At 48.4% G+C, this 15,440-nt stretch overlaps 1 protein-coding gene across 3 annotated transcripts in view; it reads left to right on the top strand.

The window, feature by feature from the left end:
- Positions 1-10,791: 10,791 nt before the first annotated feature.
- Positions 10,792-15,440, top strand: part of TCOF1 (treacle ribosome biogenesis factor 1) — a 36,342-nt gene continuing 31,693 nt past the window's right edge. For all 3 annotated transcript variants that reach the window (XM_073355332.2, XM_073355331.2, XM_073355330.2), the window contains exons 1-2: positions 10,792-11,110; positions 11,666-11,721. In XM_073355332.2, coding sequence (XP_073211433.2) covers positions 11,000-11,110; positions 11,666-11,721 — 167 coding nt within the window. In that variant the 5' untranslated portion in view covers positions 10,792-10,999. The remainder of the gene's footprint in view (positions 11,111-11,665; positions 11,722-15,440) is intronic.

Raw genomic sequence — 15,440 nt, 5'->3', positions numbered from 1 at the left:
ACATGGAGGATAAGAGTCCCGGAGTAACAGCCGTGTTAGTCTGTATTCGCAAGAAGAAAAGGAGTACTTTGGCACCTTAGAGACTAACCAATTTATTTGAGCATAATAAATTGGTTAGTCTCTAAGGTGCCACAAGTACGCCTTTTCTTTTTGAGGATAAGAGTGTTGGCTGTGTGATAAAAATGGATTTCAGGTCGCACAAAACCCATTTGGCTGAAGGGAATCCAAGATCAAACCATGCCGGGGGAACTGGCTGGCCCGGGGAAGCTGGTAATGGGATGTGGAGGTCACTGGGATGAGGTGGCCTGTGTGAAATGAGCCGGTGATCACAGCCCAGTCCCTAGTGGATAAACATCCACGCCACAAAGAAAGAAACCCAGCACTTGCCATCATCACCTTCACGGACAGCCTCCGGGAAGTCAGCCATGTGGAGGATGAACAGCCCTCTCCGACCTATGGGTGGTTCCTGCAGATTAGAGATGAGGCACATGGCAGGGCAATGGGAGCAAAGCCCATTCTGAACCTGTTCTGTAGCCAGGGGCTTTGGTCACCAGCCATGTCAGACCAGGTCTGACCTCACTACGGTCACTCCAATAGCAACAGCCATAAGCCATAGCTGGGGATCCAAGCAGGGGCAAGCTTCTCCAAACCAATGGCTGACTTCACAGGCCCCGGCTTTGCTCTCGGGCACTGGGGAGAAGACAAGGGAGCAAGACAAGGCCTAGTCTGGGCCCAATCCTGTTCCCACCCAAGTCAGTAGTAAAACAACCTTGTGTTAAATGTGCCCCAGGTAGATTCTCCAAAGTGTGAATGCGTCCAAATTCTCTCCCTCAATCTCTGCCCGCAGTCTCCCTTTAATGATCATGTTTTGTTTCTTTCTCATTAAATAAGGGGAAAGCAATAATCATCATTAATGAATCACTTTCTTTATAAAGATCCCTCCGTGGCACCTAGGACGCCCCAAAACAGAGTAAACACACGTCAAGAGTCCATTAAAAATTACTTTTATCATTCAAGTAGCTAAAAGCAAACGGGAGGCTCCAGTGGAAAGAGGAGAGAAGGAGCAGGAAGGAATGGAAAGACACAGAGCCAGCCGTGCTCATTCTAACAAACTCCTTTGGAAGGGAGGCCCAGCTTTTGATCTCCGTTGCACCAGTGTAATTCTGGAGGAGCTCCATTGGACCGCTAGGTCCTTTGACTTCAATGCAGCTTCTCTGGATTTGCATCGGTGCAACAGAGATCAGAATCTAGACCAAGCGTGTTCTGAAAAGCCGCTAGAGATGGACTGGGCCACATTTCAGAGTATGGTGAGCCCCTTGCCCTACCATACAGCACAGCCATGGCAGGTGTGAGGGCAGGAGCCCTACGCATCCGGGGGCCTCAGGAAGATGCAGATGTAGCATTAATGACCTCTACAAAGCGCCTGCCCCAGACTCACTCTCTCCCACTCCCCGACCTGCCTTGAGGTATGTGTTTTCACTCTGTTCCTGCCAGCGCCTCTTCCTGCCACGCAGCGTTGGACAGAACTTAAATCAGCCAAGTAAGCGCTACAGGAAATGCACTTCTTGAACATGAACACCATTCGCCTTTGCAACCCTTCTCCCTTCCATCAACACCGAGCTTCAGAAATCTGTACAAACACGAAAGTGCTGTTGGAACTATTGGTGTTGGCCTGCGCTCGTCAGCAATGCTGCCAAGCCGTTTAATGAGGATATACTTACAAAGCTAGCCCTGAGCGAGGGTGCTGTTGAAAGCAGAGGGGGTTTATTTTAGGGTAATTAATAATAATAATAGCCCGTGAGCTGGCAACAACAGAGGCTCAACACACATTAGATCTTAAAATAATGAAAAATTAAATGGCTTAATGCTGCTAACCTTTCGTTGCCTGTACTCCATAACTGACACGAGCAAGACGTGCAGACATCTATGTATGTGCGGAGATATGTTTCTAATATAGATTATTAAAAACAGGCTGATGGCAGCTGAATTTTAATGTCACATCTTCTGTTAGTTTTAGTTTTCAAATCCACTCTCTGAGCCAAGTAAATTAAAAGAGTGCTTTATACTCTGCAAGCCTAGAGGTGACTTTTTTGCACAATTAATTAGTATGTAACTAATGGGACTGGATGGTTCATGGTTTTAGTAACAGGATATGGAGTTTTTTACTTCTAGGTTGCTGTTTCTAATCTGGCTGCAGGCCGGTAGTGACTGAGCCAATGCTATTTGACGGCTGTCTGGTGGCTTATATGAAGTGACCTGAGGGACTCAGGCAGTCCCCGGTGGACAGGTGGCCACATCACAAAAACCACCAGCATACTTGGCAACAAAGGGCAGTCTCAACAGAGAGGCCAAGGAATGAGCAGGCGTGGTGGCAGATCTACACTCTCCAGAGCAGGAAAGGTTCAGCTGGAGACTGCAGGAAGATTTGCACAGTGCTGGAATCGTTTGAGAGAAATCTGGTTGCTTGTCAGGACCAAATTTTTGCACCCAGTGAGGAAATCATATCAATGTAATACTGGAATTGAATTTAATACATAGCACACACACACACCCAGGCATTATGGAGCAGATATTTAAAAGCTGGCCCTGGTTTTGCCACCAGTAACCTCTCGTGGGCTCCATTTTGACTGCCCAGTTGTATGCAGAATCATTCAATGTTACTTGAACCTCTAAGTACTGGTTTGCACTGGCAAATCAGCTATTTAGACAGTGAAATGACCTTAATTATACCTGCAAAACTACAGGCATATAAATGAATGCCCAGATAAGGCTTGGCTGTAATATAGCTCTCTGTGACCAAAAAGATTAAACGGTTCACTCCCTGTTATTAGTATCCCATTGCATCTCATCATGATGCTCTGGCATCTGAAATGTCATTTCCTCCCATCTGTTGGACATTAACAGACAAAGGCAAAAATTATTCCCAAGAAATACTGGTTTGGAAAATGGTGCATTTTAGAATTACAATCCGAAACATTTCCCCATTGCTCCACTGAGCAAACACCTAGGCACGTTCTCTAAAAATACAGATTTTCTCAGTGGTGACTCAAACCCCCACAGCAACAGCACTCTGCAGTCCCCCTTCCTCAAACATATGGAGCTACGGGACGCCTGCCAGGGGAATACTATCCAATGGAGGGGTGTAAATAAAGTGCGTTTCTCCATTCCCTCTGCTTCTCCACTGACTCCTCCTCCATCTCTGTTGGCCTCTTTGTATGCATTAAAATATTTTTCTTCTCAACCTCTCCTTTGAAATTAGAGTGTCTTTCTCTTCTTCCGGAGCAGAACAGTGTCTCCTCTCCCCCTAGCTCTGTCCATGGTGTCCCTTCCCCCCTTCTCTCTGTTTCTTTTTTTCTTCCCATGGCCCCTTCCTCCCCCAATTCAATTCTCTCTCCCTCTTGGCTTTCCCCACCTGTTTTCTCATCCTCTTTTCTTTTCCCTTCTGCTTCCCTCGCTACATTTTGTCTGTCCCCTTTCCAACTCCTCTGGTCTTGCCCAACTTTTGCTCTTTGGCCATTGCCACCTACAGCTGCAGCGCATTACCGCTCAGCAGGCAGGTGGAGGCCTGCGGGCTGATCAGAGGAGGGAGGTGGATGGAGCGTGCGATGCCTGATTTGCACAGTGCCCCCGCAGCACTGGAAGAAGCAGCACAGTGCTGGGGAAGGCTGGGGAGGGTCAGGCTGCTTAGAGCGTGTGGTGGTGCATTGAGCTGGCAATAATTCAGAAGAGGGGTGTATTGGTGGATGGGGGAAATGGTCAGGTGTGAGACTCGGCAGGCCCAGGTCCTTCCTAGAGGCAGCCCTTTACGATTAGGACTGAGGGGCAGCCAGGGGCAAAGCTCACACAGCTCCTCCCTGTTCTGTGTCCTGTAGATGGGCAGAGGAATCTGTTCCCCAAGGCTGTTTGGTAGGTTCCACCCCCCCATGCTGGTTATCAGAGTGGGCGGCGCTTTCCAGCAGCACTAGCCTCTCGCTTACCAAATGCATCAGAGTGGATTTGGGATTTGCTTGCCTTGGTGTTGTTTATAGTCATGTTAGTCCGCACTGGTTTAAAAGTGCAGTCCGAAGCGGTCTCCTGGGAGTGTAGGGTCTGTGCAGAAAGATACTGCAGCCACTGTGTGCTCACTACCAGGTTGGCGATAACCTCAGTTACTAGAAGCTGTTTTATTGGGGGGGTGATGGAAAGAAAGACCAGAGATGGAGAGAAAGACCTAAATGTAACCTCATGGACAGGACCAAAGAGCAATATCCTTCCCCACCCATTGCTGGGTCAGCACTGCAGACCAAGGCCCGGATCCAGCAAAGCCATTAAACACGTGCCGAACTTTAGGCATGTGAATAGTTCCGACGGGACTGCTCACCTGTTTAAAGTACAGCATCAGCTTCTGTGCTTTGCTGGACTGGGGCTCAAGCCCCGTTGCAGGGCTAGAAAGTCGCCATTTGCTATTCATCTGCCTGCAGTCAAGCTGAGCAGGGAGAGGCTGGCTCAGCACTTGGGCAGCAGACCTCCAAGGAACACCTACAACAGGTGCTTTCAGGGAGCAGTGTTGATGATTCACTCCATGGCACTCTTCCATCCCAGTGAGTACTAGACCAATGCCTCAGCACGGTGCATGGGCCCCTGCTGGGGAGATCACCTTTCAGAGGAAGTCCTAACCACTTCTGGTCATTAAAGCTCCCCTAGTCATTTTGGTAATAGTAGGAGTATTAATCATGGTTTCCTGTCTGAACTGGGTCATGCTAATTACCTGCTGTCTACCAAGATACCCCTGGCAGCTTCAGCTGAACCAGGCTACACTTCACCTTTGGTCTCAACCCATTGTGTAGCGTTGCAGGGCCCTAGGGTTGCCAGCCCTCCAGGATTATCCTGGAGTCTCCAGCAATTGAAGATTAATCTTTAATTAAAGATTATGTCAAGTGATGAAAGCTCCAGGAATATGTCCGACCAAAACTAGCAACTGCTGTTAGGGCCAAATTCTGATCTCCCATGCCAAAGATAAGTGCAGTAAATGCCTGTTCACAGGGGACAAAATTCTCCCCTGACACCGAGTTCCTTCCTGACCTATTCACAAGCTCTCCCTCCATGTCGCTGCACAGACAGCAGCTATGGAGCATCGTACAGGTCACGCGGGGTCTTGTCCTCCTGAACAATGGACCCCGGCAGTTCCACTGGTTCAAAAGATGATGTGATCCTTGAGTACAGTTTTTAGGGTACTTTGGGGACAGGAGGGCTGAAATTATTAATTGTCATTCATTGCTGACAGATGCACTTGATACTCTCTCAGACCCACCAGAAAACATGGGGCAAGATCCTCAGCTCAGGCTAACTCCCCTTCATGGCACCCCAGCAGACCTTAATAAGGATCCTAAGATCTCTTTGTGCTGCTGAATCAGATCCTGATTTTGCAGCTCGCACTATCTCCACAATGGACAGGACCATCTCTCCAAGATCCGAATGCCCCCAAATTTGAGGGGAGGGGGAGTTGCAAGGCCAATCTGAATCTCACGGCTCAGACCCTGGCTAAGATACATGTCTCACTGCCGTAAATTGCTAATATTAGAAATCTGCACCAGGACAAATAAAAAACCCAAACGACCCTCACTCAGTGTCCATGTAAAGGATGGAAGGAAAGTGTCCCAGTAGGCCATGAGGTCCACTGAGGAATGCCAGTTTCCATATTGTGCAAAAGAGCTTTCCAGTCTGCTAATGTTCTCCTGAACCCTGCTTGTTCTGGTGAGTACCACCTTGGGCTGGACACAAGTGGAGTCATTCATAATGGAGTAGGTGTGGGGAAATTTAACACAATGAGCAAAGCACTCAGGTTGCAGAGCTGTGGACATGAACAGGGCTGTTTGGACATTAGCGTACCGAGCTGGCTACTAAACTACTACGGCTTTATCCCCTGTCTGGATTTTAAACAGCTTCCTGCAATCCCTTCATGAGTCACTGTCGTGGCATGGAAATCACATACCTAAAAGGCTAGCTTTCTTAATCCACAGGGGACACTTTACCCTCCTAAAAATAAAGAGTGGGCAAACTAGTTTCAACTCCTGGCAAGAAATGCAAGAAAAAATTCACCTTCTAATAACTGCACGTTGTTGATGGGTTTTTTCCCCTCACTGGGGTTTGGGTTGAGGCAGATTTTCCTATTTATAATTGTGCAGCTGTTTGCTTTGCTGAATTGCCCTATTTATTATTTGCCATGTTTACTAAATGTCTCAAATACCTTCCCTGCCTCTAATTGTTGGGCAACAACAAAATTCTTCAGATGTATTTGTTTAAATGGGGCTGCATTGCTGTAACATGCCTTTGCACAGCCATTTTTGAAGGGCTATTCATGATTCAAGCGTGTGAGGCTTTGGACTCAAGTGACCCTGAACCACAGCAGACCTGCAAAGTGTCTCTCGCTTGGCATGAGTCGTGGGCAGTTAGTTCTCATTTTAAAACCAGTTTTATAGGGATGCACTCAACATTTTATAGGGATGCACTCAGTGCACAGTGTTTGTCCTGCCTTGCCAGCAGTCCCTTCTGGGTGTCTTTATGGCCATCTTTCCATCTGTCCCTCAGCCTCCAGGCCACCTAATTCCCCCCACTTTCCATTTTGCTGCTATTAGGACTTACTGTATTTCAGCCACTTTTCTTCTGGCTGAGGCGAAGGAGCCAAATCCTGCTTACTCTTGCAAACAGTGTCACTGCAGTCAGTGGGGCGGCTTGTGTGAGTAAGGCCAGCAGGAATTAGCCTTCTCTTTGGAGCCCTTCAACCTCATTCCTCACACAACTGAAGGGGACAGCAGCCCTCCTACCCAGGCTGACCCAAAGGGCCAAAAGGGGGATGTTTTGCAGTCACCCTAGCTCAAGCAAGTTAACCTGCTTGAAAAGCTCCATTACTATTCAGGCTAGGGGCAGCCTAAGCTACAACATGGCCATCTAACACAGCTTTAGCCTGCATGGGACTTCTCAATCATGTTAAACTGAGCGAGAGAGAGAGAGAGCACAAGTCAAATCCAGGCCTTGAGAAATGAGTGGTTTTTCTCAGGGTTGAAGTTGTGATTCCAGCATGTGAATCACAGCTCTAGCCACAAGGGGGCAGATTTTCAAAAGCACTTATGGGATTTAGGAGCACAACTCCCATTAACTTTGAATGGCACTTATGCGCCTAAATCTTTGCGGTGCTTTGGAAAAATATTGCTAGGCACCGAAATGGAAGCGAAAATCTGGCCATCTCCAGGTGCTGAGCACTTGAAATCCTGTTCATGAGTTTTTTAAACCTCTAGGCCTAGCTCTCTCCATGACCTAAGGCTAGTCACTAACTCAATACTTTACTGACGTACCTCCCAGAGGAGCGATGAGAATGACTGTAAAGAGTTTTGCAGATGGAAAATGCTAAGGAATATAGTCTCCTGTTTGACAGACAGATCATTAACCTCTGGACTAGTGGGGCAAGCTCTGCCTTTGGGTTCTGTTTTTAAATGAATCTTTGCAACAAACAGAAACTCTTTGAAGGGGGTGCCAGCGGACAGAGCACTCAACAGCTCAAGAGAAGCTCCTAGTGCAATTTCTTGTCAGAGATACGGGCACTGTATTGTACTGTGTAATTTATGCTCAGCCCCACTCAATTTTCTAAGAACAATTTCCCAGCAGTTGCAATGTTAGCTTTGTGGTGCACCAAAGCAAAGCAAATGGAAAGACTCCTGGAGGTAAAACAACCTTCCAGATGGGACCATGTCAAAGTAGGTCAACATCTGTGTCTAATTATATCTACAAGACAGAGTGTCCCATGTAAGTCCCTGGCATAGGCAGCGAGTTATATGGGCCCATGGTGCCTGTGCTCCACCAATACTTCGAAACATGGGCCCAGCTCCAACGTTTCGGCTTACCGCGCTTTGCGGGGCCCCGCGGTTCAGGGGGATGCGGGGTCCAGGGTGGCCTGGGGGGTCAGCAGGGGGCCTGGCGCCAGCATCAGCAAGTGACCCAGCCCCAGCCCGCCCCGCTCCATCGGCTCCCGACATTGCTCGGGGGAGGGGGTGGAAGCTGGAAAGAGGCGGGGTGGGCGGTTGGGGGAAGGGGTAGAATGGGGGAGGGGAGATGGCGGAGCAGGGGCGGACTGGGGCTGGGTCGCTCACTGCTGCCGTTGCCAGGCCTTCCGAATCTCCCAGGCTGCCCTGAACCCCGTGTCCCCCGGAATTGTGGGGCCCCCCAAAGCATGGGGCCCAGGGCGGTTGTCCCAGTCCATCCTATGGACGGGATGGCTCTGCCTGGACCCCAAGTCCCCCTGAAGCGCGGGGCCCCCCAAAGCGCAGGGCCAAGGGCTGTTGCCTCAGTCTGTCCATGGACGGGATGGCTCTGGGACCTGTTCTGGGCACCACCAAAAATTATACAAACCTGGCACCCATGGTTTCTGGGTCCAGTTCTCATGGCTGTTTGTACACTGAACTGACTTTCATGAAGTCACTCCTGATTTGCCCCAGAGCAAGTGAAAGAAGAATCAGGCCTTCAATCTCTTGCTCTCTGACAATCAAGCAATTTACAAAAAGAAAAGGAGGACTTGTGGCACCTTAGAGACTAACCAATTTATTTGAGCATAAGCTTTCGTCACGAAAGCTCATGCTCAAATAAATTGGTTAGTCTCTAAGGTGCCACAAGTCCTCCTTTTCTTTTTGCGAATACAGACTAACACGGCTGCTACTCTGAAACAAGCAATTTACAGCATTACAAGTCATTTAAAACCTAACAAAGGACTGTTTGAATTCTACCTCACTTACATTTCTCCAGCTCAGCAGCTCAGTCAGGGGCTCCGACCCACTCACCAAAATGCACTGGGCATATTCATATTGCTGGCCAGTGATCCACCAGTGAGTCACTCACTGAAACAATTAGCCAGAGTCTGTCTTGCTGGAACTGTAAGGCTGCAACCTGGCCAGTGGCGTTATTACCTTAGATGATGATGATGATGATGATGGTTGGGGAGATTTAGCTTCAAAGCCAGCTGGAACTCAGCCAGTGTTATATTTAATCTCTTCAATAAATACAAATAAAGGTTCTGTATTTGCACTTTGAACATTATTAAACCTTCCAAAAATAAACCCACACCTCTGCCATAATAAACGTAGCCAGCTTTTTCCTGGAAGGTATCAGCACCGTGGAGGAGGGGGGTTGTTGTGTGTTTGTGTGGTTACTGGGCTGTCCACCCCCGTCCCACTCACTCTGCTACTTTGTGTCCCAGGATTGGTTTTTAAGAAAAAATGATGGAAGCCCAAATGCATGTTCCCCAAAACAGCCAAATGCCAACTCAGCACTAAAGCAGTCAAAGTGGCTGTCAGATCAGGACTATTCTGAGGTTGTTACACTGAGTTCCATGCGGCTGTGCATGTGTTTTTAGGCCTCATGAAATTTGGTGTTTATCTTAAAGTTCCTGGAGTCACAGGCTTATGTCAGAATTCCAGCTTTCATTTTTGTTTAAAAGTGTTTCTAGCCCACGTGTTCACAGAGAAAAGTGTGCAGATCTGACCCACAAACACTTAGAAGCCAAAAGGCAAGTAAAATGAATTCCCAAACTTTTATCATTAAAAAATCTTATGATTTTAAGGGAATCTCATTATTTTGGAGCCCGACTCCTGTTTTTTATACTGTGTGGAGTTGGCAGCCCTGCTGGGGAGTTGTTTAAAACGGAGGCTCTGCCTGCTCTCTGTTAACTATCCCATGGCACTTTTCATAAAAGAGTTGAACTCATGTCAGTGGCCAAAATTTCTGTATAGAGTATCTGTCCCTATTTAGGAGAAAATAACCTTATTTTCAAAAATTGTTTAGGAAAGTAGCTATCATTTGTCAACGCTCTCCCTCAAGCTCTCCCAATTAATGATCGTCCTTTGGCTTAGAAGATGTATAAATGCCCCTATTTATAGTCTCTATTTAAATCTTTCAAATGTCCCTGTCTGATACCCTCCACCCCAGAAGTGGCTGCATCCAGTGGTGTTCTAGGTATCTAAGGCATGATCCATTGAAGTCACTTCCCCTGACTACAACGGGCATCCCTCAGGCTTGTAGTTTGCAAGTGTTTTGGAATTCTTTGCGATGGGAGGCGCACCATAAATGTAAATAGAAAAGGAGGACTTGTGGCACCTTAGAGACTAACCAATTTACTGGAGCATAAGCATTCAGTGCATCCGATGAAGTGAGCTGTAGCTCACGAAAGCTCATCCTCCAATAAATGGGTTAGTCTCTAAGGTGCCACGAGTCCTCCTGTTCTTTTTGCCAACACAGACTAACCCGGCTGCTCCTCTGTCATTGTGCCGAGGAAGGAGTCCGGGGCACAGCGTGCGCCTCACCGCAACCAAGCCCCCTCCATTCACCCCCAGCCATCTGAGGGGGGCCAGCCCCCACGGGTGGGCAAACCAGCCACCTCTCCCTGCATGCACGTGCCCGGCCCCTGACACCGGGGCTCGTCCCCCTCCACACGGTGCCAGAAAATCCCCATGGCCCAGCTGTGCCACGACAACGGCGTTTCGGGGCGGCAAGCGGGGCAATGGCCTGGGGCCCCACCCCACGCAGGGGGCCCCGCAAGGCTACACTGCTCAGGCTTCGGCCCCGGGTGGTGGGGCTCAGGCCCCTCGCAGCGGGGCTTCAGCTTTCTGCCTTGGGCCCCCCTGCGCCTAACCCTGAACCCTGCTCGCGCCCCCGACCCCGCGGCGGGCCCCGCGCTCCGCCCCGCCCCCCAGGCAGAGCCGCCGCCCGCGGGCCTCTGGCGGCCCGGAGCCACGAGGAGGCGGCGGCGGCGGCGGCCCGGGCGGACTACACTTCCCGGCAGGCCCCGGGCCGCGAGTGGGGAAGAGGAAGCCCGGCGCGTGGTGCCCGTGGTCAAAGGGGACTAGAGGCAGCGGGAGGTGCCTAAGGGGGCATGTGTCTCCCTGCGTCCCCGCTGCAGCCCCGGTGCACGAGCCGCCAGGCCGCCCGGGCGTCGCCCCAGCGGCCGTAGTCAGGGCGGAGGCCGGGCGGGAGCAGCATGGCAGCGCCGAGCACGGGCCCGAGGGAGCTGCTGGCCCTCATTCACCAGCATCTGCTGCGCGCTGGCTACGCCAAGGCAGCGCGGGAGCTGCAGCTGCAGCTCGGCCAGGTAACCCAGCAGCACCCCCACGTGGGGACCCGGGCACGGCTGCTCCTGGGCTCCCCTGAGCGCGTGGACAGGTGTAACCCCGCAGCACCCCCACGTGGTGCCCGTGGGCTCCCCTGATCAGGTAACCCTGCAGCACCCCCACGTGGGGACCCGGGCACGGCTGCTCCTGGGCTCCCCTGAGCGCGTGGACAGGTGTAACCCCGCAGCACCCCCACGTGGTGCCCGTGGGCTCCCCTGATCAGGTAACCCTGCAGCACCCCCACGTGGGGACCCGGGCACGGCTGCTCCTGGGCTCCCCTGAGCACGTGGACAGGTGTAACCCCGCAGCACCCCCACGTGGGGGCCAGGGCACGGCTGCCCCAGGGGCTGGGCTCCCCTGAGTCCATGGGCAGGTGACCCTTTATCACTAGCACATTGGGCTAGTCTGGAGGGGCCAGGGTGAGACCTACTGGTTCATGTCTGTCATGCCCCCTGGCATTACTTTGAACTCCATAATCTGTGTGCTTTCCTGAGGTAAACACAGTGCCCATTGTTTCCTTTCTTCTTCTCCTACAGAAGGAGTTTCCTCCACAGTTGACCTCTCTTGAGGACATCTTCACCCACTGGCAAAAGTAAGTCTGTCTGAGAGGGAATGGTTATGAAGTGGAAGGCAGATCATATCTCACTCTCCTCATAGAAATAACCAGGTTTGATTACATTGGTATGTCTGATTAATTGGAATGGGGCAATTTGGAAATATTCCCACTAATGTCAAGATGGTCATGTACCTAGGATGGAAGTGTCTCTAACCCTAACCCAGACAACACCCCTGTTTGGGCTGAAATTTCTCAGCCCAGAGGGCAGGCCTTACCTTTAGCATCCAGCTTTCTAATGTAATATTCTCGCTGGTGACTTTTTTGAAGTATTAGAGGAGGGGGAGCATGTTTCACCAGTTAAGATGTTTTCCTAGTGATTTCTTTCCCGTGGACTAACCCCATTGACTTCATTAGGATTTCATTAGAGACTGGTTGTGCAAGTAACCTACTTGTGTGCATGTTTGCAGCACTGGGGCCTTCATGTTAATAAAGAATGAAATGATGGTGTTCAGCATCCACACGTTCTCCATGGGCTGTTTGCTGTGTTTTAACCCATAGAAGGGTGATGCTACACGGGGTGAAATCTGATTTATGACAGCCGCCAAAGGAATCCGAAAAAATCTCTTAGCTAGGGCTACAAGAGTCAGCCTGTACCGAGTCATTTGCAGGAGAAATACCCGAGTCGAGAGAGTTATTCAAGGTTGAACCAAATTGTACTAATAACCCCAGAGAATAGTTTATAGGTTTCATTGTATCTAAAGTATCACACAATGAAATACTGTGTATCCTGACAGTCCTTGGCCCTCTCCTTACTCTTGCTGTGTATCTCTCTGATCTCCTTTCTTTCATGTTTATTGCCCTATGTGATCATGAGAAACTCTACAACTTGATTCAAGAAACTCAACTGATGCAAAGGTGGAGCTGAAATTTAATTTTCTGTGCTACTACCTTAATGTCTTAATTTGCATTGCACCATGACAGATCATTCTAGATACTCCTACAACCACCCGTATATTACATAAGTGTATTTTTTCAAAATGCACATGTAATGTTACCCTATAATACCACCCCCACTCATGCAACCCCAAACACACCCTTCGTTTATTGTCTTTCTTTGCTGTTATGTCTAGACTAGAGTCTAAACTAGTCGTGGCAGGGACCTATCATTGTATTTATCTATCCAATACCATGCTCACCAAAAGCACCATAACCTAGAGAGGTTCTTCTTCTTGGAACAACTTTCTCTGTCTCTCAATTTTTGGCCTTGAAGATGATGCCCCTCCCCTTCTTGACCCATCTTAATAGCCTCCAAGCACACTCCCTTTCATCCATCGCTCTGCAGCCATTACACGTCTGGCTAAGGAGAACGGGATGGGACTTTCTTTGGAGCCTTTTAATACTCTCCTTAAGCAGCCAGAGAGGCTTCATTTAAGTGGTTAAAAAAAAATAGTCTCTTCTCATCTTACATAGTTGGGTTATGAAGGGAATTGATACATAGAATGGTTATATAGGATCACATTGGAAGAGAAGACCCAATCTGTTGTTGTAACACATTTGCCTTATGCAGAGTAGCTGTAGCCATGTCTGTCCGGGATATTCGAGAGGCTAGGTGGGTAAGGTAATATCTCTTATTGGTCTGACTTCTGCTGGTGACAGAGACAAGCTTTTGAGCCACACAGAGCTCTTCTTCGGGTCTGGGAAAAGTACTCTCACCAACAGAAGTTGGCGCAGTAAAAGGTTTTGCCTTAGACAATTTAGCTCGAACAGAGATTATGCGCCTGATTTAGAGATTATTGGGTGAGGTTCTTTGGCCTGTGTTATGCAGGAGGCCACATTAGATGATCAGAATGGTCCCTTCTGCTCTGAAAAATCGGAGGGCTTGTCTAGACTTGAAATGCTGCAGCTGCAGCGCTTCAGTGTAGAGCCTACCTACAGTGATGGGCGGGGTTCTGGAACTCGAAAAAGAGTCCCACAAAAAGTGGAAATTAGGTTAAATTACAACGGATGAATATAAACAAATAATACAAGTATGTAGGGGCAGAATTAGAAAGGCCAAGGCACAAAATGAGACTAAACTAGCTAGAGACATGAAGGGTAACAAGAAAACATTCTACAAATACACTAGAAGCAAGAGGAAGACCCGGCGATTAATCAATGAGGGAGGGGAAACAATAATAGAAAATGTGGAAATGGCAGAGGTGCTTAAAGCTTCTCTGTTTCGGTTTTCACCAAGAAAGTTGGTGGTTATTGAATGTCTAAACATAGTGAATACCAGTGAAAATGAGGTAGGATCAGAGGCTAAAATAGGGAAAGAACAAGTTAAAAATTACTTAGACAAGGTAGATGTCTTCAAGTCACCAAGGCCTGATGAAATACATCCTAGAATATTCAAGGAGCTGAGTGAGGAGATATGAGTCATTAGGGATTATCTTTGAGAAGTCATGGAAGACGGGAGATATTCCAGAGGACTAGAAAAGGGCAAATACAGTGCCCATCTATAAAAAGGGGAATAAGAACAACCTGGGGAATTACAGACCAGTCAGCTTAACTTCTGTACCCAGAAAGATAATGGAGCAAATAATTAAGCCATCAATTTCCAAACACCTATAAGATAATAAGGTTATAAGTAACAGTCGGCATGGATTTGTCCAGAACAAATCGTGCCAAACCAACCTGATAGGGTTGACAGGGTAACAAATCTTGTGGCTGGTGGGGAAGCGGTAGATGTGGTATAGCTTGACTTTACTAAAGCTTCTGATTTTTTGTCTAACATGACCTTCTCGTATACAAACTAGGGAAATACAAACTAGATGAAGCTACTATAAGGTGGGAGCAAAACCAGTTGGAAAACCGTTCCCAGAGAGTAGTTATCAGTGTTTCATAGTCAAGCTGAAGGGCATAATGAGTGGGGTCCTGCAGGGATCAGTTCTGGATCCGGTTCTATTCAATATCTTCATCAGTTATTTAGATAATGGTATACAGAGTAAACTTTGCGGATGATACCGAGCTGGGAGGGGTTGCAAGTGCTTTGGAGGATAGGATTAAAATGCAAAATGATCTGGACAAAACTGGAGAAATGGTCTGAAGTAAATAGGATGAAATTCAATAAGGACAAATGCCAAGTACTCCACTTAGGAAGGAACAATCAGTTGCACACACACAAAATGGGAAATGACTGCGTAGGAAGGAGTACTGCAGAAAGGGATCTGGGGGTCACAATGCATCACAAGCTAAATATGAGTCAGTGGTATAACACTGTTGCAAAAAAGCAGACATCATTCCGGACATATTAGCAGGAGTGTTGTAACCAAGACATGAGAAGTAATTTGTCCGCTCTACTCCATGCTGATTAGGCCTCAGCTGGAGTATTGTGTCCAGTTCTGGGTGCCACATTTCAGGAAAGATGTGGACAGATTGGAGAAAGTCCAGAGAAGAGCAACAAAAATGATTAAAGATCTAGAAAACATGACCTATGAGGGAAGATTGAAAAAATTGGGTTTCTTTAGTCTGGAAAAGAGAAGACTGAGTGGGGACATTATAACAGTTTGGTACGTAAAAGATTGGAGGGAGGTAAATTGTTCTCATTAACCTCTGAGGATAGGACAAGAAGCAATGGGCTTAAATTGCAGCAAGGGCGGTTTAGGTTGGACATTAGGAAAAACTTCCTAACTGTCAGGGTGGTTAAGCGGTGGAATAAGTTGCCTAGGGAGTTTGGAATCTCTGCCATTGGAGATTTTTAAGAGCAGACTAGACAA

The sequence above is a fragment of the Lepidochelys kempii genome, chromosome 8, assembly GCF_965140285.1.
Source record: "Lepidochelys kempii isolate rLepKem1 chromosome 8, rLepKem1.hap1, whole genome shotgun sequence".
In the NCBI taxonomy this organism is placed as follows: domain Eukaryota; kingdom Metazoa; phylum Chordata; order Testudines; family Cheloniidae; genus Lepidochelys; species Lepidochelys kempii.
The sequence above is the reverse complement of the archived record's forward strand: the minus strand, read 5'-3'. Positions and strand labels throughout refer to the sequence as shown.